This window comes from Epargyreus clarus, unplaced genomic scaffold (assembly GCF_041222505.1).
Source record: "Epargyreus clarus isolate Ecla_fem2 unplaced genomic scaffold, WU_Ecla_fem_2.2 ptg000023l, whole genome shotgun sequence".
Taxonomy (NCBI): Eukaryota; Metazoa; Arthropoda; class Insecta; order Lepidoptera; family Hesperiidae; genus Epargyreus; species Epargyreus clarus.
Window position 1 is genome coordinate 8,980,027 of NW_027332230.1, and position 23,009 is coordinate 9,003,035.

The 23,009-nt window shown below is 32.4% G+C and overlaps 1 protein-coding gene across 1 annotated transcript in view; it reads left to right on the forward strand.

Annotated features, from left to right (window-relative positions):
• Positions 1 to 20,959, forward strand: part of LOC140751800 (uncharacterized) — a 50,632-nt gene extending 29,673 nt beyond the window's left edge. Inside the window, exons 3-4 of the mRNA XM_073085843.1 lie at positions 14,402 to 14,618; positions 20,594 to 20,959. Of these exons, the coding sequence (XP_072941944.1) occupies positions 14,402 to 14,618; positions 20,594 to 20,787 (411 nt within the window). The 3' untranslated portion in view covers positions 20,788 to 20,959. The remainder of the gene's footprint in view (positions 1 to 14,401; positions 14,619 to 20,593) is intronic.
• The last annotated feature ends 2,050 nt before the right edge of the window (positions 20,960 to 23,009 follow it).

Consider the following 23,009-nt stretch of genomic DNA (forward strand, 5'->3'; position numbering starts at 1 on the left):
ATGAATAAACTGTTATTGTCTTATTGATCTATTTTAAATTTAATTTAGTGTTCAAATATGCAGTACGGTGGAGTAATTTACTTTTTATAATATTGAAAACTGACTACATACTGGTTCTTTTCCACGCGTGTGCTCATAGTAAGTACTTACCTGAAATTGGAACATTTGGAGTAATAAGTATAGAACGACATTTAATAACTTTATTATGCTTTTTCCCTTACTCTACATCTTTTTATTTTCATTTATTTAAACTTAAATTACAACTATTATTGTATTAATTATAAACAACTATTTTGTACCCGTACAGGATCGACGGGGCCAATCAAATAAGATGAGTTGCGTCAACACACCTGTCGCCCCTAAACGCTGTCGAATAGCCGACAGACGGGCTGAATAAACTACGTATTCATCTCTTTATTATGATGTGTTAATCCCGGATTATCAGCAAATGTTAACACATGTTACCAGTTAGTAAAAAATCTACAGCCCTCAAAATGACTTATCATGAATTTCGACGGGAATCAAAAAGACACCTTATCATGTTGAATATAAACGTTATTTATAGGTGTCGCGTTAGGGGTGCCAGAATTGGGTGGATTATCGAGGGTAGCTAATATTATTTCGGGGCGTTCGGTGTTGCCTTTTCATCCGCTAAGTATAAACAGGAGGGTGTGTTCGCTGTTTGATCGCGCTGGACCGCTTCGCCGACGATTGATTAACTTTGCAGAACTTATTGGGTAAATAGACCTGTTAAACTTATTGGCGATCTTTTTCGCTTTAAATTTTGTTTTAGTATGGAAACTTTTTCTATTTACAGAGTAATAATCTTATCAATGTTACTGTGTTTTAAATAAATGGTAAGATCACTTTAGTCTTTAGTGTACATAACAGGAATGTGTGAAAAATGTTTAGTAAAATAATTCTAATGACATAGGTAAATTCTTTATCCTATATAATTAGAATTACTTTACCACCGACTATAGTAACACTTTATTAGGCTTAGTTATTTGTGACAAGAATTAAGTAATCTCAAGTAGATCTATGTTGTATTAATCTCTAATGTTTAGTTCCAACTTGAACAATAGAATACTTCTCGATTGGAACGTTGACTCTGTTTTCAAGATCTAAAAACATAAGTAGCTGGTCACCGTTTGTCATCTTCTAGTATTTATATAGATTTTAATTTTTAGATGAAATAATCTTGCAGTGGTTAAATAATCTTTTATAAATAATATAAACAGTAACATAGAATACCTAAGCATTATATTCATAGAGTTATAGAACAAATCGAGGCGGAGGCGGGTTGCGGGCGAGCGCTCCGAGCCCGAGGCGAGTCGATGCCGGCACAGTCAATATTTGCGCTCCGCCCGGCCCGGCTAATGAATACAATTAGATCATTCCGCGCGGCCTCACGTTTTTCATGCGCCTCGATAACTCGCCCTCTGACGTGTCAAATAAAGACGCCCGAAACCTTTGTACATAGGCTGCCCAAAGGCTAAAAGTTAATGTGCGACCGAATTTTATTACACCTTAACTTTAGGTAACTTTATTTAGCTTTTATAAAATTAGGAGTATTGATGGCTTATGGCCTTGTGGTTTGAACTTCAGTGGATACTGGCGGTTCAGGGTTCGAATCACAAGCAAGAATAGGTATTTTTAGAATTTATGCGCGTATAAGAAATTTAATATCACCTGCCTTAGGTGAATCCAAATATCGCGCTGAAACTTTGTGCGAGTTTTTCTGCTTTCCATTAATTATCTAAAGCTGTGTAAAGTTTAACAAACATTTGGCAAACCTGTTAAGTTACGCAGGCCACTGTTTTCTCCATCTATGATCGGTGTATTCATTTCACTAATCTTTAAAACAGTATATCCCTTTTTTCTAAGATTATCCATTTCTTTCTTACTACCTACTTCCTACCTACAGTTTGAATAATATAATTATCGAATTTCCAAAATTATTATTCGGTTAGGGAAACAAAAACGTTAAACACAATGTCTGCCCTATAGCAGTGCTGGTTTCAGTATTTAGTACTATCATCATAGTTTTTAGTTACAACTCGTCTCTTACGACTTGGGGCTCTTCTATTGGTTTTCATCTAAAATCAGATTGTGGTCTAAATGCGTACAAAAAATCACCATAGTTGCAGTTCCTTATGTCTATCTGTTCTTTTTGTTTAGGAAGCGAATGCTACACAATATTAGTTTGTGTATGTAAGAGAAGTAATAAAATGACCTTTTTATACTATCTACTAGTACTACGACATTTTTATGCATGACGTAGACATATCGGTAACATAACATAACATATCGGTCTATCCCGCAGGATAAACCAGGTTCAAAATCCAGGAATGCATATATCGAAATGGTGGATTAAGTTCTCATTATTTATATTAATTTGTTCTTGTTAAAATATAGGATCGTTAATACTTTAAATAATAAAATCTTATTTTCTTAGCTCAGACACATCTTTATTTCTCTAAATATTTGACAAGAAGTAATACCTCAGAAAACATTACCAAAGAGTTTAGTAACCTATAACAATACTTTTTGGATATGAAGATTATAATATTTACTTATTTACAACACGCCTCCTTAAATTTATAATCTCATAACATAACTATTACATACTAATAACATATCTATATCAATCTTAACTCTAACCTGTTCTTCAAAAAACTTGCCTTATTTAAACTTTTAGTTAATATGTCTGCCAAATTAAATTTAGTATTAATTTTTACAATATCAATTATTTTCTTTTCATAGTTCTCATTTACATAATGATACTGCACTTCGATGTGCTTCGAATTCTTTGTAAAGTTGCCGTATTTAGCTATTGCAACTGCACCTGAGTTATCTACATAGAGTTTTATTGGATTACAAAATTTTACATCAAATGATTCACTTAGTAAGTTTCTAATAAAAAGTACTTCTGTTACTGCCTCTGACATAGCAGTATATTCTGCAAAAGTTGAACATTTAGTTACTGTATTTTGTTTACGTGATTTCCAATAAATTAAATTTCCATACAATCTAATAATAAAACCAGTTGTAGATTTTCTATCAACATTATCTCCAGCAAAATCAGAATCTACCATACAATCTAATATTTCAGTATCCACATTATCATTATAAGTTAAACTTAGATCCTTAGTATTATAAAGGTATTTTAATATTCTCATTGCATATTTATAGTGTGTTTCGTTATAGCAACTTTGGTATCTACTCAAATAATTAACACTGTATGCTACATCTGGCCTTGTGCCTGTACTAATATATAACAATTCACCTATTATATTTCTGTACTTAATAGTTTCATCTATTTCTCTAGCTTGTTTTAGTTTTAAATTTGTTTCCATTGGAGTATCATATAACTTAGTATTTTTCAGATCATACTTTGCAGCCAAAGATTCAATATATTTTGTTTGGCTTAGAGTCATTATACCTTTATCTTTACTATAATCAATATCTATTCCAACATAGCTTTTAACTTTACCCAAGTCTTTCATAACAAATGTTTTCATTAAACTAGTTTTTACCTCGTCTATTTTAGTTTTATTTTTACAACAAATTAAAAAATCATCAACATATATTAATATATATATGGGATCTTTGCTTGCTCTATTAACATATAAACAGTTATCATAGTTACTTCTAACAAAATTCAACGTTTTAATAAATGTATCAAAACATTCGTACCATACTTTAGGACTTTCTTTGAGACCATAGAGTGCTTTTTTCAATTTGTAAACTTTATTATCGCCAATTTCATAACCTTTCGGTTGATTTACATAAACTTCTGATTTTACATAAGCATTTAAAAAAGCTGTTTCTACATCCATCTGTTCAATAAATAAATTATTCTTACAACTGTATGACAATAAAATTTTCAAAGTTTGCATTTTTCCTACCGGTGAGTAAGCATTATCAATGTAATCATTTTGCTGAAATCCTCTGACAACTAATCTAGCTTTGTAAATATTATTGCTTTTCTTTCTGAAAACCCACTTGACATCTATAACCTTTTTATCTTTTGGTTTTTCAACAATTTGCCAAGTATTATTTTTATTTATGCTATTTATTTCTGAGTCCATTGCTATTTTCCATTGTTTATAATCATTGGAGTTCATCGCCTCCTCAAAAGTATTAGGTACATTGGCATCAATATAGTTAACATATATAAAATGTGAAACTGGATTACCATATCTAGAAACTGGATTTCTCTTTCTCTTTTCTACTACATTCTTGTCTCCATTATCATTTAAACTATCATCAACTACAAGATTCTTCAAGGTATTATTAGAATTAGTCTCCTCCGCATCTTCATATTTTTCATCACTTTCCTCATTTCCTATTTCTTTTAAAGTTTGGTCTAATTCTAAATCTTTATCTTTTGGATCATCTAGTTTTTCTAAGCAAATTAGTTCAGTATTTTCTTCGATTACCTGTACATGCCTAGCATTAATTATTTTGTTATTTAATAGAACTCGATAACTATTTTCATTATAACCTACTAAAATACCTTTTTGTGCTTTATCATCCCATTTACTTTTTCTTAAAACTTCTGGAACCCTAACATAAACTCTACTTCCATATATTTTTAAATGTTCGACATTTGGTTTTATTCTAAAAAATATCTCATAAGGTGTTTTATTTTCTACCGTATTTGCAATTGTACGATTTTTTAAATATGCTGCTGTTTTTATAAATTCAGGCCAATACCTTCTGTGAATTTTAGCTTCTCTCATTAAACACCTAGCTATGTCCATAGCAGATCTATTATATCTTTCCGCTACTCCATTTAATTCATGAACGTAGGGTGGACATGGTAATAACTCTATACCCTTATACCTTATAAAATTGTAAATTTCTTTATTTAGATATTCTCTACCATTGTCACACTGAATTTTCTTAATTCTTTGGTTGAATTTATTTTCTAATAAATTTACAAATTCTATGAAACAACTCGCAACTTCAGCTTTACTTTTAATACAAAATATCCTTGTGCATTTACTATAATCATCGATAAATGTAAGAAAATATTTCTCCCCACCATAACCAGTTGTATTATGTGGACCATTTAAATCAGTATGAATTAATTCTAAAATTTTAGTTGTCTTTGTTCTATTATTTTCAAAAGGCAAATTACTCATTTTACTTTGTATACAATTTGAACATTTCATTTCTGTGCTTTCAATTCTATCAGGCAAACCATCTAATAATTTATTATTTATCAATTTATTCAAATACTGAAAATTGACATGACCAAGTGCCCTATGCCATTTTTCTTTCTGAGTCAAAGTTATTGAATGTGCATACATTTCTCTTTTGCATAAAAAACTTTTGATAGAATACAAATTGTTTATTTTATTAGCAACAACTATTAATTCTCTGCGACCATTATAAATTTTTGCATTTTCATTTTTTGCTACTATAGTGCAACTTTTAGTTATTTTTGAAAAGCTTAACAAATTTTGTTTAATGCCTTCAACAAAATAAACATTTTTTAAATCTACATACTTTAGATTATAATAGGTTTTAAAATAAATTTTAACAGTGCCTACTTTAGTGGCTTTTAACATGTTACCATCTGGCAGTTTTACATAAACAGGACTTTTCAGATCTATAAAATCATAAAAATATGTATCATTTTTTATTATGTGGTCGGTACACCCGCTATCTAAAAGCCAATTAATTTCACCATCATTATCATATTCTTGTGTTACCTGATTTATCTCCGAATTACATACTTGAGCTGTCCATGACTCCCCTGCAAAGTTGTCTGAAGATTTACCATTAGACTGACCTTGACCCTTAAAATGTTTTTGACCTCTGCCTCGGATATGACCTCTATAATATCCACCGCTGTTGTAACCTCTCTGTGATCCTCGCTGACCTCTAGCAGTTTGTTGTCCTTGATTACATCTCTGCGCATACCAACAGTCCTTCTTGAGATGACCAGTCTTTCCACATACAAAGCATTCGGCTACAGTTTTAGCTGCAAATGTACTCATATTACTTTTCTTATTTGAGTCACTAGTAGACATATTTTTCTCTTTTATTTTAGAACATACATAATCAACTGTTCTTTGTTCGTCTGGAATTACGTCGAGAAAGTCTCCAATATAACTATAGCTTCGCGGAAGCGCTCTTAGTAGGTATCTTAACTTCTCAGGTTCATTTATTTTTCCTCCAGCCGTTTTAAACTCATTTATTGTCTTCTCGAACTCCACAAAAAAGTCTTCTATAGTATTATAATTGTTCAGTTTAATCTCTTCTATTTTCGCTCTGCAAATAATTTGCTTGGCTGTAGACTGAGTAAGGTATATTTTATCGAACTTACTTAACATTTCATACGCTGTTTTGCAATCGGTGATGTATTCCAATTGCTTGTCTGAGATTGTACTCATAATTATCGTTCTTGCTTTAAGATCCTTCTTTTTCCATTCTGCGCCGGCTTTTTCCATTTTCACAATGGCGGCCTCGTTGCATTCTTTATACTCTAACAAAGTTAATAATCTAAATTTCCAGCTTGAATAGTTTGCGCCATCAAAAATAGGTATCATAATAATATCTTCAATCTTCGCTTGTTTAGCCATTTTTATGACAGTAACGTTTTCCATGCATTTAAACAAATTTTTATTTTCTTTCTTGCATGCGTGTTCTTATCACACTTCGTTTTTCTTGAAATTCTAATTATTTTTATTAACCACGCTCTGCTACCATGTTAAAATATAGGATCGTTAATACTTTAAATAATAAAATCTTATTTTCTTAGCTCAGACACATCTTTATTTCTCTAAATATTTGACAAGAAGTAATACCTCAGAAAACATTACCAAAGAGTTTAGTAACCTATAACAATACTTTTTGGATATGAAGATTATAATATTTACTTATTTACAACAGTTCTTACATAGCATCCACTACTATGCAGTAAGTATTGACTAGTAGCGTTCTCTAAAGTAATATATAACAACTTTTAAATAACCAAATAATCTCAAAAAGTCTTGGAAGCGGTCCGTCCCAACAGAGTTGGTCGACCCGCTACAGCCGCTGAATACATTAGCCTTGTTTGTTCTCCAGTTTGCAGCTACGCCACATGGCGACACGACGTTTGTTTATTTTAATACTCAACCATTGCTGCCACTGTTTGTCAAGGGAACTGTATTAAACTACCCCTGCGGATTCATAATGTAAGGTGGTTGCCTCGTAGTTTCGCTGTAAACAATGCGGCGTTCTGGTGTTAAAATGATTTCGGGATTGTAAGAAGCGTTTACTTAGACATTATGGACACGCTGATTCGTAAACGTAAATAGGTAATTACGTACGTTCTCAGAAATATTTATAATAATTTCACTTCTGATAATTAAAGGGGCATTCTCTCTTCTTAAGAATGATTAAGTGGTAGGTGACTTAAAACAAATGGACAAAGGAAAACGTTGGATTAATATATTTAGTAGGTAATATTAAATAGTTTAATGATCAGTAATTCGTTATTTAGCCTTGAAAAAATCAGAGTAAAGCGAAACCATTTATCTACCTATATTTCACAGTTTTATGTTTAATTTATAAGCAAAAAGCATATTTCGTGAATTAAATCACACGAAACAAAAGGGATTTTTTGTACCTTTCTCTAACACCACTTACTCTAACATATTTAGTCAGTCGAAACAAGTCTTTATATATTTTTAAAATTTCGCAAAGTTATTACGCAAAATTTATAATTAGATATATGGAGTAGTAAACAGATCGAATTTATGTGGTGTTAGAAATAGCTAACACTCTTTTTCATGATACACGTAGCTTCGCCTTTATAAACCAAACCTATCTACTTTATAACAGTAGTTTATGCGCTGCTGTGCTTTAGTTTGAAGGGTTTGGTAAAAGAAATAACTTATGTAAGACTATATTCACTTCAGGTAGGACTTAACTTCTCTTCGTCAAGATGTCATACCATTAGATCGACTGTGTATAGTCGTTCGCTACTTTAATATATCATACAAGAAAAAACAAAATTTTGGCGCTATTAATATTGTGAAAGCATAACAACGATTTTTAATTCAGCAATTAAATTTAAGTAGTCGTTGATAACACTTCATTGAATCTCGGATTAGAAGTGGAAACAGGTGCTTAAACCGTTATACGTTAAAATTCTATGAATATATTGACATGGTTATAGAAATATTGTTAATCTTTAACTGTAATAAAAGTGATATAACCTAACAGATAGAGATCATTGTATTCCCGACCCAATTAGATGAAGTCCTTATCAAGCGATGTATCTATGGGGTGGTGGACATCTGCAGAACGTGTGCATCTCCTGTTTAATTACATTTGTCGCCTCCCCGGAGCAGTTCGGTTCATTTGCAAAGTGCATTTCGATGCCCGATTGTTTCGACCCCGCTCTTAATTGCGCGCCGCACGCCCGTTATTTATTATTGACATTAGTTTGAATATTTACTCCCGTTTATCGGTTGCCATTCATTCGTGCTCGCATTTACAAAAATACGCGGCAATCTGGCTTAATCGAATTGTAGATAACTGATGCACGTGAAATGTTATTGTAGGTATCATTAATAGTAAACCTTTTTAATTTAATTTATTAACTTTTTAAGTTTATTAGTAGGCATTTTGAATTCCTTTTTCGTGTCATTAGTTAAATATAGCTTTTACACCTTGAAGACTGTATTTAAAAATGACTAAAAGTTTAAATAAAGTGTTTTATTTTCTATTTGATTGTAGAAATCATTAATAGTTTTTTTAAGGTTTTCAATTGTTACCAGATACTTTGAATTCCTTTTTCTTATCGTCAGTTAAAGATAGATTTTACACCTTGAAGAGTGTATTTAAAAATTACTAAGAGCTTAAATAAATGAGTTTATTTTTCTAGATAGAGCAGTCGTAAAATGTGGGAAATTCACTGTAGAAAAATTTAACGTTCCACATAGAGGAGGATCACGCATCGCATACGATAAACATCGCAACAAATTCCTGCAAACACATCGGCGGACGTTTATTTGCCCCGGGCCCACGCTCGGCTTCACTCCGACTTCACATTCCGTTCGCCGTCGTATCGCTACTCATTTGTATTGGCGGCGGCTTCGTATTATTTGTTTATTTGCGAAGCCACATACGCTGTGGAGCTTTGATTTTTTCCAATTCGGAAATGATGTGGAACGCCTTTCACGTGGTGGCTCCGGGCGATCGGTTCGTGGCTCGTGGCTCGTGGCTCGGGAGCCAATCAAGCGGGCGGTGTGTTCGTTAGCTGGCGACGAGCCTCGCTCCGATACCCAGGTCACGTATCACCGACCTTTCCACTCGGAGGCACTGATTTTTTTATAGATAGATTCCAAATGAACGGTGGACTTCTGAAATCTTCTGCTTCGCTGGGCGTATAAAATATTTCTTGCGACATTTATGAAATGTGTAGAATTTTTTCGTGAACAAAAGGTACTATTTTCTTGCGTGAACTACGTTACAAAACAGAATAAAATATAAGGAAATTTTCTATATAGCACACCATTGAAACTAACTACTTATATTGAGATAGATAAAAGTCAGTCGAATCTACCTTAATGAATTATGTTACCGTTTAATAACCTAATAAAAGCTCTCTTATTTCTGCCAAGAAGCCAAGTTACCTTACTCCAAGTGAAATACTCGACTTATGTCAATATGTAACTAAAATAAAAAAATACTTACAGTATAAAGTTTAAAGTCGAGCTTTAAAATTTTAATATTAATAAATAGGGCGTTGTTGTTATATATAATATGTTTTGATTATTCGTTTAAGATTGAGGATTTATTTCAAGCGGAATCTTATTAACGTCTATGTATGCTATTCAAACCACACATATAGCTTCCTATAAGGTGAAACGATTCCTGAGAGACATAATAGGTATGCTCTTCGAAGCACGGAAGCGCCCATCAAAATTTGCTATTAACGGTCACTTGTTAAATTCTCAGTCGCGCTCAACGTTGTTTAAGTTTGTATATCAGCGATATTACACAACCCGCGAGCCTATGGGAGCTTTACCGCAAAATAATGTAATATTATATTATAATATTTTTACATTTTCAAGAAATCTATAGACACGAAAAGGTATGCCATTCAGCGCAATAGAAATTGATGCAAGCAAATGCTTTAAAAATAGATTATGAATGAAAAACTGGAACAAATGAACGAAGAAAGCTAATAATGTTTATAAGAAGAACATGTAAGTACTTTTAGACTTACGAAATATTATCCGAAACATCGAAATAGAAAGTTATGAGTATATCTATTATAATATACCTATACCGTTGAAGTTCGTAGCTCTTCAATAAGTTCCGTTGTGTTTATGAGGAAAATATATACAAATATCTACACAAATATTCAGATTTGGAAACGATAATCATTGTGCCATGTGGGTCGCTTCTTAGTTCCGCTAATTCTAATTTGGACCTATGCTTCCTCTTGGCGACGATGTATACTGACATCAAAAGATCTACTCGAGATGTGTGAACTGTTAGGGTGTTACTACACTCACGCGATCAACATCGACTGATGGCACTAACAATATCGACCGGTAGCATGAATCAACACTTTTATTATTTGCTCGGCTTCGATCATGGTATATTATAAATTGATTGACATATAATTGATTCTAGTATGTACCGAAAGACAATTCACCAAGGATCATTCGTGCAATCAAACTGCGGTTAAACAAATAAAGTTGACAAAATGTTTAACTGATAAAATTGTATTATTCGTTGTTCTTGCCATGTATTAAATGATAAAATTGTTCCTTCGTTGTTCTTGCCATAAATTATTAATAGCTATCTGATCGTTTAACTACACTGAAAACTGAATTTTGTAATGGTAAAATTGATTTATTTTCGAAGCGGAAGTCATAAAATATGTATCGCTCTATGTATCTATATGACTCGCGCAGTTGATCATCGCATGACGTGAGTGTAGTAACACTCTTAATATCTTAAGTGGACATAGTCGGTAGATACTCTCAGTGACTTTCAGAAGAGCACATGTGCAGCTGTGCAACGCAATGACAAATGACACTTTGGCCTCCGATTTAGTAACACTACTAACAATATATTTCTCATTCCAATGTCACATGTCTCATTATTTCACTGTTATTACATATGTATGAAACGGGAGTCATTATTAAGAATTATTGTCTGTTTATTTCCTTTTAATTCTTACTCGAATAGCCAATTTTACTATTTTAGTTTTAATTAGGTGTATTTGTGTAATGGACATAAACAAGGAAGAAACATTACATCTTTGTAACACCAGTGTCAACTAAATATGTATTATGCTAAATATGTATATAACCGGTCTCGACCAATCCTATATGAGATCGATCAAACCTTTTGCGGGAGTCAGTTACAGTTTTTCATAATAATAAATGCTTTATTTATAATAATAAATTAATAAGATGACCACGCCTATCTATTGATAGGAAATTCGAACACTTCGAGCAATTCTTATGGATAGTGTACTTTATTCCCATCTGCCTAATGAAGTAAGTATCTCTTTTATTGCAATAAATATTTATACCCAGCAGTGGGACGTGGACTCCCGTCAATCGCCATGAGTACTACATTTATGATGTTTGTTATCAAAAATAAGAGCATGTAGGTGTTCGTGATTTGTGGATGAAGTGGATAATTATATGATTGTTAGCATGAGGCAAATGCTCATCAGGGTGGACATGATCGCCAAGTTTTGAGTAACGTGACGAATTGCTTATGTAAAGTAATAAAACACTCAAAATGTTTCTCGAACATAAAGTTCATTAACGTGTGTCAGTATCATTGCCAAGGGGAATTTACGTAGACTGGCCGTGGGCGTCACATATTTACTCGAAAGTATCGGTCTAGACCTTAATATCTTCTACATAAATATTTTAAAGCGATTCCGTAATACCTTTATGTTTTAAGTTCAGATGCTTTGCAAAGACATTAAAATCCTAAACTTCAAACCAGTATTCATTTGTTTGATTGAATGAAGTCCGAGATCCAGTGTAAAGATTTTTATTTTCTTTGCCATTAGTGCTTCACCACCGAGAATCAAATTCGAATGGCATAAAAAAAGATCCAAGTAAACTACTGATTTATATACATAGACCATAGATTAGTAAAGATTACTCACTCCTAACAAGAAAATGTAACCAGTTCTGACAATTGAAATTGTCACTGTCATCTATTTTCGTGTTTGAAAAATATGAAAAAACAAATGTTGTTTTTGGAGTTTACTCCTTAAGAAACGATTTGAGTTATAAGGCCCGGTACGGAAATTTTATGAGGAGTAAAATCAAGTGTAACACGAAAAGTTGAGGCGTAACGGAAACCAAAATATGAATCAAGAGTGCTTTTATTAATTTAAAATACAGTAAGTTCAAATCCCATATGAAAGTAATTATTACAATAAAAATAATTAGCAATATATAAAACATTAAAACGTCATTAACTAATTTGTTTACATTTTTGCATAAATTAAGTTATAGGTTTGATCATTTATAAACACTGTGAAAAATATGAACATTGGCGCCATAATATGATTAACAATCTTTTATGAACGTTTTTAAAGAAGAGTAACATATAAAATCAGTAAGCAATTGAATAAGATATAATATTAGCAAAATAAGTTTTTAACATAAAGAGGCTTTTGTAAGTTACTGATATATTAATTTAACTTATAAAAATGGATGCATTATTGAACAGCACCTATCAACCATCTATCAACGATAAACGGGCAAAATCAAAACAGTATTATTTAATATTTATTACAGAATTATTGCTAATTATGTTCAAAATAAGTTATATAAAATTAGCAATACGTTTTAAATGAATTCTAGAATTATAAAACATTCAGAAACAATCCAAATTACATATAATAACATGTTTATTGAGTCTCATATAAATTTCATCCGTAAATTGCAACAAGGATATTTTATAGATGGCAAAGAAATTATAATTATTAAGTTTTAAGTTATAAAACGTTTAACATTGTTTTAAATATAAATAATTATATTATATTAAAATTTACTTTAATATAAACAATTATATTAAGTTACCATTATAATATTTGGAACCAAAATACATAGATTGATAAACTTGCAAACTTACAATTTATAAAACTTGCCACTAGATGGCGCTATTTTATATTATTTTGTAACATACTTTATGTAATACGCATTATTGAAGTAATATAAATAATCCGAATAATTACAGATATATGTTTGTTTCTCTTATCATTTTAGCAGATGCGTTCATTTACCTACCCTTTTTTCTATTCGATATATATCATAATTATCATTCGTAAGGAGTAAACTCCAATCGTGCGTCGTAGCTGACACACACACACTTTTTTTTAATCATTTACGAATGAAACGTTATTTCTCCGCACTTTTTCTTCGATTTCCTGTTTTTGCATCACTTAACTGCACATTTCGGCATTGTTCTGAGTAAATTTCACCATGACAGCCATTAAATGGCTGACATGAGAATTGTCAGGCGTTTAAGCCATTTAATGGCTTTCTTTAATTACAAGGCGGTGAGATATCTATACGTATACAGTTTTCGTGTAGTAGACAGACTAGTAAAGGATTGCTTTAGTTAGTACGTAATGCAAGGTAGCTACTGATTGATTAAAAGTAAAAAGATATAAAAGCTAGCAAACATCATCAGCGAGCAGAGCGATGAGCAAACAAGGTGTGCGTATGATTGTTAGCTGTTCGCGTTCGGAATACTGCGCGTTTTTTGCTCGAACATTGCCCAATCAGCGCCAGTGGCAGTTGCAATTATCTCTCGCACGAAATCGAATTACGATCAATTCGGATTTGCGCGCATTCGAACGAATATAAAACGGTTTGCATTAAAATTTGCCGCGATGCAGGATGCGTTCCCATTAGTCAAGTCGGGCGGTAACTTGTTTGTTCGCACAATCCTGTTTTCATTACTGACGTATTATTTCTGTTACTCCGTTCTAATTAATTAGGTAAATGTGATCGGGATGATAATTTATTACCGTTATTTATAGTTATGACGTTAGGTATTTTTATATGTAGGAAGTACTTATCGTTTATACTTGAAAGTGTTTGATTGTAAGATACATTGGTATATTTTTGAATATGTGTATTTACAATACACTGCACTAATTATATAACGTCTACAAGTTTGGTAGTACTATATTTTAATAAATCTGATTTTTATTATGTATCTAAATATATAAAATTGTACTAAGTAAGTATGTGAAAAACAATTTGAATAGGTACTAAGAAATTGTATAAAAATTAAACGTTACAGAGCTAGACAGATAAGATTGTAGTGCATTATAGTCAAGAATCATATGATTTATAAAATGGAATATTGAAAATGTCTTTAAAATTTTCAGGTGTGGTTTCAAAATCGGCGAGCTAAGTTCCGCAAGCAGGAGCGCTTGGCGCAGCAGAAGGCGGGCGAAGCACCCGTGAAGGCGGAGGGCAAGCGGGACAAGAACGGGTCCCCCGTGCCGTCGCCGCACCCGGTACCACCCGCGCCGTCCTCGCAGCCCTCGCACCACTCCCTACCACATCTATCACCACCAGATCTCAAGCCTATCACGTCAGCAGGTATAATTTGCTTTTATAAACACTTCTAGATTATAGCAATTATATACTATTGTAAAAGAACCAGTGTAGCGCAGATAAATAAATAAGTTTTGAGGTGGCAAAACTTTGTCGACTAAGGAAGAAGCAGCATTACACCAGTTTCTATCAAAAAACAAGTTTTAGGTGCTTTTGTGTTCAGTGAGGGTTTGAGACTTATACGGCGCGTACTTAGTCCTCAGGGGAGCAACGAATCTGTGCCTAATTCCAGGCAACCTAATAATGTAGCCGTTATTAACTATAATTGATCTTAACTAATATCCTGAATATTTTTCAATGTGTCACAATAAGTAGATATCTAGGTACTATATAGCAAGTAATCTACCGCTAATTTAATAAATAAATGCTATTAAGAAAACATTATCTACTGTTGAACGTACATGATATTGAACTGTTCATGATAATATACCTAAGTGAAGATTCGTTAATTAAACTGTGATTATTGAATTGTTACAACATTTAAACCCATCTGCAGTATTTTTGTAAAATCATAGCAATTATATATCTATTTATATAATAAGTAAGAACTGAACTTATTTATAGTTTTAACACTATTTAAATAGAGCTACCTACTGATTTTAGATGTCACGCAGATAAAACGTTGTTATGCAATAACATACGATAAATTGAAATGAATATCGCCGCAATCATTGAACATATATGTTTTTCTCGAACATCGTAAAATCCATTATAATAAATAGCCCGATGTTCTTAGGATCCGGTGATAGTTTTATTTTTCAGTGAGTCGTAATATATTGCGTTCGTAATTCGGCTCGGCGTTACTCAGAATGAAATAATATTTATTTTTAAAACGTTGTGTTGCCACAGGCGCGCTAACGTTCTTTAGGAAAAAATGTGTTTTGAAATTTGCGAATAATATAATAGACTAAAGGCTACTGATATTGTAGGGTATAAATGACAAACTTTTAAACTGAGGCAATCGACTCCTTAATGATAGCATTGGTTTTGTGATCAATTTTAGGATTAACTGTTGCCAATTTTTATCCTATTTGGATTTATACCAGTATGTAATATAATGAATAACTTGTAATATTTATTTTTATAATCTTAGTACTGGGACCACTGCCGCAAAAATAATCTAATCTCGATAACAGAACCATTTAAAGGGACCAAAAGTACTCACAAAATTTTACTCATTAAGCAGTTTCAGAGATTAGTGTGTATGAACAAAGTATCATGTGAATGGTGATTTATGTATAAGATTAGTCAAACAGAAGCAAATGGGTGTACCCATAACTAACATACAAAAGTACATACTTAAAAAATAATAAAATCTGCTGTACCTATGTTGAACCCTTATTGAGTTCACCGTTTCTTTTCTAAACATCACGCGATATTTTTAGTTGGTATCTTCAGAAAATTTATTTGTTTTATGAAAATTGATCGCTGAAATTATAGGCGGATGAGTCATACATTCGCCAGCCGATGGAGGCCAATCGCGTAATTCGGTTGTTTTGGTTGCGTGGGCGAATACAACAAGGCTGATTTCGACAAAATAAATATGTCGCACCAAAATAGATTCTTAAATATAACACTGCATTCATGTTCGCTTCAACGATATTGTATTAAAAGTCCATTACTGTCTTTTTAGAATGCAAGTATTCAGGTCAAGTATGCATTTCTTTGAAATTTCTGTAAAATTTTAAGTAGCGCAAATTTTGTTTTGCTAACACATTTTAATTTCTTTCATTGAATTTGCTTTAGGCCGTTTCAATAGTTATTTATATACTTGTGACCGACGGTAATATTAGACATTCTGTGACAATGATAAATTGTTTTATTTATTTGAAAAGAGCTTTTATATAATGGTTGAAACGGTTAGGGTTTTTTTTAATTTCTTGTATCATTCGTTTTTTAACATGCTGTCTAATCTGTATTGTCACATAATATAAAAACACTTCAGAGAAATATACGTTAACTAACGTTGTTTACGTATAAATTATTTTTCAATAATAAATAAGAAAAGTTGGCACAATATTTTGTGCTTCGTTTATAAGGACGCTATTCCTAGGTACACCATGTTTGCCTTTCTGTCTTATTATAAGTATAATTGGATTCTTTAAATAACCGTAACCCTATCAAAATTAGATCAGTAGTTTTTGAGAAAATCAAGGACATACAAACAAACATACATAACGGTCGAGTACAGAACCTCCTTTTTCAAAAGGAAATAAGTCAATTAAAACCAGGTGAATCCTCGCCTACGTATTATAAAAATGTAATAACTTGGTAATGTTGTTTTCTTTGTGTGAGCAGTAACTATATGTATCGGATTAATTCGAATGTGCAATAGTCGGTATAGTTCAACAATCGTTGTTGCAAAGTTGTTAACTGCGTTAGATTAACGAATTTGTTCAGCCATAGTTCAACAAAGGGTAATGTTTCCTACCGGCAAATTTAAAAGTAATAAAATTAAGATATTCCCTGTATAGCAAGAATACACAGTTTTTGTGTAATTATTTGTTTTTAAAAGCTTAAGTATTTTTAGACAAAAAAATATCTAATATTTATCTCAGTACGATGATGAAAGTAGGAAATATAAAACACAACACGAAAAACGATCTAATGTTACAGATTTGATGTTATAAGATTTCATTTCAACAAAGGAACATTCTTATTGAAGAACCTGTATTAATAAGTCAATGTTTTCAGGTAATAATATGATAATAATACAAAACCGATGACAGATGTGTTAGAAAAATAACATTGGTATTATTTACGAGCGATAAAATATATGAAGGAAAAAAATGTGGGTATACCATACATACAGTTACAGACTCCATATGAACGAAGTCGTAGAGAAACTACAGCAAAGCTTTTGTTTGTCCTTTCAATTGGGTACTTGACACTTTTTGGGAAACTGTTTTAATGAATTAGTATACGTATTATATATGCCTTTCATTGATCACTTTTTCGAAAAAAGGGCTATTCATTAATAAAAATCGAACTTTCTTTACGGTGAACGGAACGTCGCGTTAAATCAGGCGGTCAAGTGTCATTTTGTGGCGGAACGTCATTACACTGTAAACAAACAACGCTTAGAAGAAAATTTAGAGTTATTTAGCTATTATAACTAAAATTTAAATAAATGACAAGTTATAAGACGTGTGCAGTGACGATGTGTACAAGTACGATCGTAACAAATTTGCTTATACAAGTTCCTAAACCGAAATCTCATAAACGTTAAAGAACTTGCAGATTCTTATATGTTTAAATCCTCTGTTTGCAAGCAATGACATTTTATGCTATCTATGTAAGAGAAGTATTATTGAAAAGGAATAAATTTAGTAACTCTCGAGTGATTCGTCAATTCCAAATCATTGGAACGGGACGTAATCAAAACAAAACAGCAAGTGGAAGTATTCATATATTTAATATATTATATAGATGTCTATGATAAGATTAGAATTATAAGACGTCTATGAGAATTCTATTTTAAGGGCCCATTCAGTAATTAGTAGGACACAAAATATTTCATGACTATTGATGGTGCATGTGCACTGATTAAGTTACAGGACTGTATAATTAAAAATACATGATTTGCTAATATTAGTATTTTATTAACCGATTTCTTTGTTTACTTGGTTTATATGGTTCTATTAGTGAGTACACACAGTAGAACTTTTGTATATATTTATCATATGTTACAGTTACAATAATTACTACAGATCACCTAAGCTAAATTTTTGTGCTGCTTGCGTGTCTGCTTTTCTTCATTACTAAAATTATTTTCCGTAACAAATGGATATATATTTTTATCACTGTCATTTTCAGAATTAAATTGCAATGCAATAATAGGAACTGTATGGTCACTTTTCTTCCTTTATCTTGTTGGGTAGGTTACGCAAGTAAAGAAGTACTATTTCCGGTGTACTTCACTTTATGTATTTCAGACTGGTGCCCACTTTCGAAAGTTTTGGCTCCTCACTTCTTCTAGGCAGGACAGTCATCACATTTTCATTGATGTACCTTGTGTTCAGGACAACTTTTACTTTTCATGAAACACAAACTTGCCTTCCTCTTAAACTGCACATACTCTATAACGTCGTCACTATACGATTGTCGGGAAGATCTGTAAATATAAATATAACCAATTAATAACCTTAAAACAGTTCACATAAGAATATAAGTATATTTAAAAAAATCTTAATAATTACTTGAAGACAACCTTTCTTCTGTCTGAAGTCAGTTAAGAAATGTTTAAAACATTGTCCGATATGATTAAATGTAAATATAAAGAATGTTTTACTTACGTTGTTTATTTGATATTTCCATAGGTTATCTCACGGAAGTTTTTGTATCCATTTTGATTTATTGCACTGCATATATGGATCTTCTTTAAGCAGGTTCACGCTATCAGCTTTAATATAGTATGGCTTCATTTCGGTTCACAACATAAATTCAACCAACTCTAACAGCAAACGATTTAATTATTATTTGTCTTGTTTGGTTTCGATGTAGTGACGTCACATGACATTTGAGGCAGCACTGTCGCCGTTTTGGGATTTAAAATCCACAGATAAAAAATCTAAAATTTCTTTTTAAAAATTAAAATACTTAGAACGTATTAAAAAATAAACGAAATACTGCATAATTTATGTTTACTTATAAGCTATCATATCCAACATACTTCATATTTTATTGTTATAACTGTCAAGTACCCAATTATATTACAAAATTTGATTATTCCAACTTAAAATTAGGAGCTGTAAAATTTATGATATATGTACCTTTGTTTATTAATTTATTTTTAGTAATGTACTTATTAGCCTTTTTCAAATAGAGAACTAAAGAATTCTGTGTTAAGTTTAATAGTAGTATAGTTTTGAATAATTGTCAAAATTCGAACTTTCCTTGACAAAAATTGGTTATACAAATTCTTATAATCATTCGATTTAATCATTTGATTATTATTCGTACTAACGAGCGTTAATCGTTGTGAAATTTCAATTCCATCGTGATCGTAGTGGTAAACGAAATCATCGTACACGTACAAACTATTTCAAGTTTAGGAAACGTATGTTGTTTTGCGGGCACGGTAGGCTCTGAGGGCGGTAATGGCGGACTTGTGGCGGCGTTAATCACATTACCGCCGCCCGCCAGATTTTCACTTCGGCTCATTTGCGCTAATTGTGCGCGCGATTGTCACTCAGGCTTGAATAAACAACGGAGCCGCGGCAAGGATTAGGTGATTAGCGTATAATTGCGTTACCGCCATTATTTCATATTCACATGCACTCTGATTTCGGCCAGATTTGAATGCATGAATTTTGACTGTGCTTACGGCCTAACTATACTTACAATTTCACTGCAAACTGAATTACACAGAATTTAGCTTTAAACAAGCATTAGCATTTCGGCTTGCAGAAAAGTTATTTTAGAATAATTTTACGACTGCTGGCTAAAATTTATTGACCATAAACTCTCAAACCATGCGTTATACTTACGGAAGCAGATGCTTGTAATACAAGATTGTAAAAATTAAATTAGTTTACATGAGAGAAATAAATGTACATCGTTCGAATGAATCAAAAGAACCGAAAACATTATCTGTTCGTATTATACGGACAGTTTCTGGTCTTAGAACAAGACGGTTTACATTTATAGAACAGTATTTTTTTTAATGATTAGGTACTACTACATTTATTGGGGAGAAATCGGGACTTAAATCTGACTTTGTAGTTTGATACATGTATTGTATTTACGAATTACGATCCAAATTCTAATCAAGCAATTTCTATTTCTGCTGTCAATTAGCCACGCAATGTGTCAGATTTGAACCCTAACCATTGTATATTATGAATTTACAAATCGGTTCTTTTTTCGTGTACTTTTATTGTGTAGTATAATCATTCGCAATTTATTAATTTAATATCATTAATTAAATTATTATTAATTAAATATTATACAATCTACAGCAAACAAGCTATGCGAGGAGCTGAACGGCGTGGGCGGCGGGGTGCCAGTAAGCAGCGCGGGCGGCAAGTGGGCGGGCGGCTGCGGCTTGCTGCGACAGCCCTCCAGCTTCCCACTCCTCGGCGTCGCACCCCCCAACTACTTGCTCTCCGACCACCTGGGAACCCTCGCCAAAACGAACAACCATCTTTTCTAATGGCCACAACACCTTCAGACACACGTAGCTTCATTCCTGCCGCAGCGACATAATCATTTCTGATCAAGCCTAAACGGTTTCTAAGGATGCCTTAAACGACTGACTGCAAAGTTACGAATGAAGGATGTATCAAAAATGTGTCGATTTCACCGCTGTATTATGCCAAAGATAAATGGAAGAGAAATTTAACATTGACTTGACAACATGACAACTCTTGGTTGGGTTGAAAACGGAAGTGAATTTTGACTAATATTTAATACCTACGCTTAATAAGTTTTCCATTGCCAATGATTTCAACACTCCAGAAGCTTACCTTTTAACTATATGGACTATCAGGCTACAAGGATGAATAGTGATTGATCGATCATGGAGTGCTTTGTTGTGCCAAAAGTGTATATTGACTATCGAGTGATTTTCGATTAAGACTGCAAGTGAATTATGCTAGTATTGAAGGATTCAAGTGCCAAAACAATCATGTCCATTACGTTTTAGGTGATTGCAATAATGAACATTACGGATATTCCAGTGTATTATTGTAAGGAAAGATTCAGCTCGAGTTTACCATTAGTTATAAGCAATAAATTAAGTGTCCTATCATATTTATTACATTCTGGAAAGTATTTGCGTTGCTTGGTTTTGTAACGTTCTAGATGGGATATTATTTTACTTAGTATAAAATTTAAAATTTGTGTGATAGGTAGACGTGTAAATAATATAAACTGTATACGTTAATATCTGAAAGACAATTCTACTTTAAACCGATGTAACCTTAGTGCCATACTGAGCAACAATAAAGGTTTTTGAATAATAGTATACTCTTCGCATTGTGAATAAATAGCGAGCATATAGATGGAACGATCTAGTCATACTAACAGTCAGTTAATTTAAGAAATTATTATATTTAATTTACTAGAGAATTATAAAATAAAGACAATTATTTATTATTTTAATGTTGTTCACGACGATGCATTAATAAATCTTAAAGGTGATGAACAATGTTGTACATATGTATGTATTATAAAATGTATGTAAATATGTACCATGCATTATAGTGACGTAACCCTAAGTGTATTTCCTATTACTGATGAATCTGTGAAGGGTGTTTTAATAAACAGATTAAATGAAACTATAGACATTTTCATTTTATTAACTTAATCATATTTCTTGTATTCCTATATGACGTTAAAAGATACTCGTATAATACACAATCGTATATTAGGTTTCTCATTGTACTAGTAAGTTATATGAAAATTTACTTAAACACGATACTTGAACACGAAGGTTACTAATGCTCTTTAAGGCTCTAATATTAAGGTGGTAGAACCCTTTGTGGTTCAACTCCGGCGGCACCACCGCCACACCTATTTCTGCCTAATAACAGCATTGTTAAGCTGCTGTGTTCTGGTTTGAAGGGTGTGGTAAGGGAGACATACTTTTCCGAGGCGTTCCAGCTTAGTCCTCAGGGGTAGCGGCGCATCTGTGGTCGACCTCAGGTAGGAATATCTAATCCTATCTAGGGATGATTTCAGATGTCCATGGGCGGCAGTAGCCACTCACCATCAGGTGGACTGCATGCTCGTCTGCTACTCCTATATTATAAAAAAAAATCAATCAAATTAGTGCCTAATAATCAATTTAATCTATCCAATTCTTGCTTGCTAAAATCTTTATTTGATAATTTTTGCTTAGAATTCTCGAATTTCAATTTTTGATCACATCGATAATAAAGATTTTGTTTACTTTCTATAGGGCCAATCAAAATTTAGGTAAATTAAAATAATTGGCAAATAGACATCTATTTATCTATCTATACATATATGTTTAGTCGCCTTCGCCCAGGGTTGACTGGCAGATAATGCCATTAGGCATTAAGTCCTCCCTTGTTACCCTTAGTTTAAGGTGTTTCAAAAATTAAAAAAAATAATATATTTGTACATTATTTATTTTGAAATACTAAATATTAAGAAAGAAAAGAGAATAGTTTGAAACCAAAGTAAACATACTTGAACTGTAATAGGTAGGTTCTTATTACCGCATAAAAAAATGTTTAGCTTTGATGTGCTACCCAATATAATTACTGAATTCATTCTGGAAGATTCTTGTCAACACTTGTAACATGTAAAACAACATTTATTTCAACGCGCGTTCTAGTCGCGGTTGCTAAGGTCGTTGACGCTGAAAAACATACGAGATTTGGTTTTTTCTCAAAGGTGACGTTATGA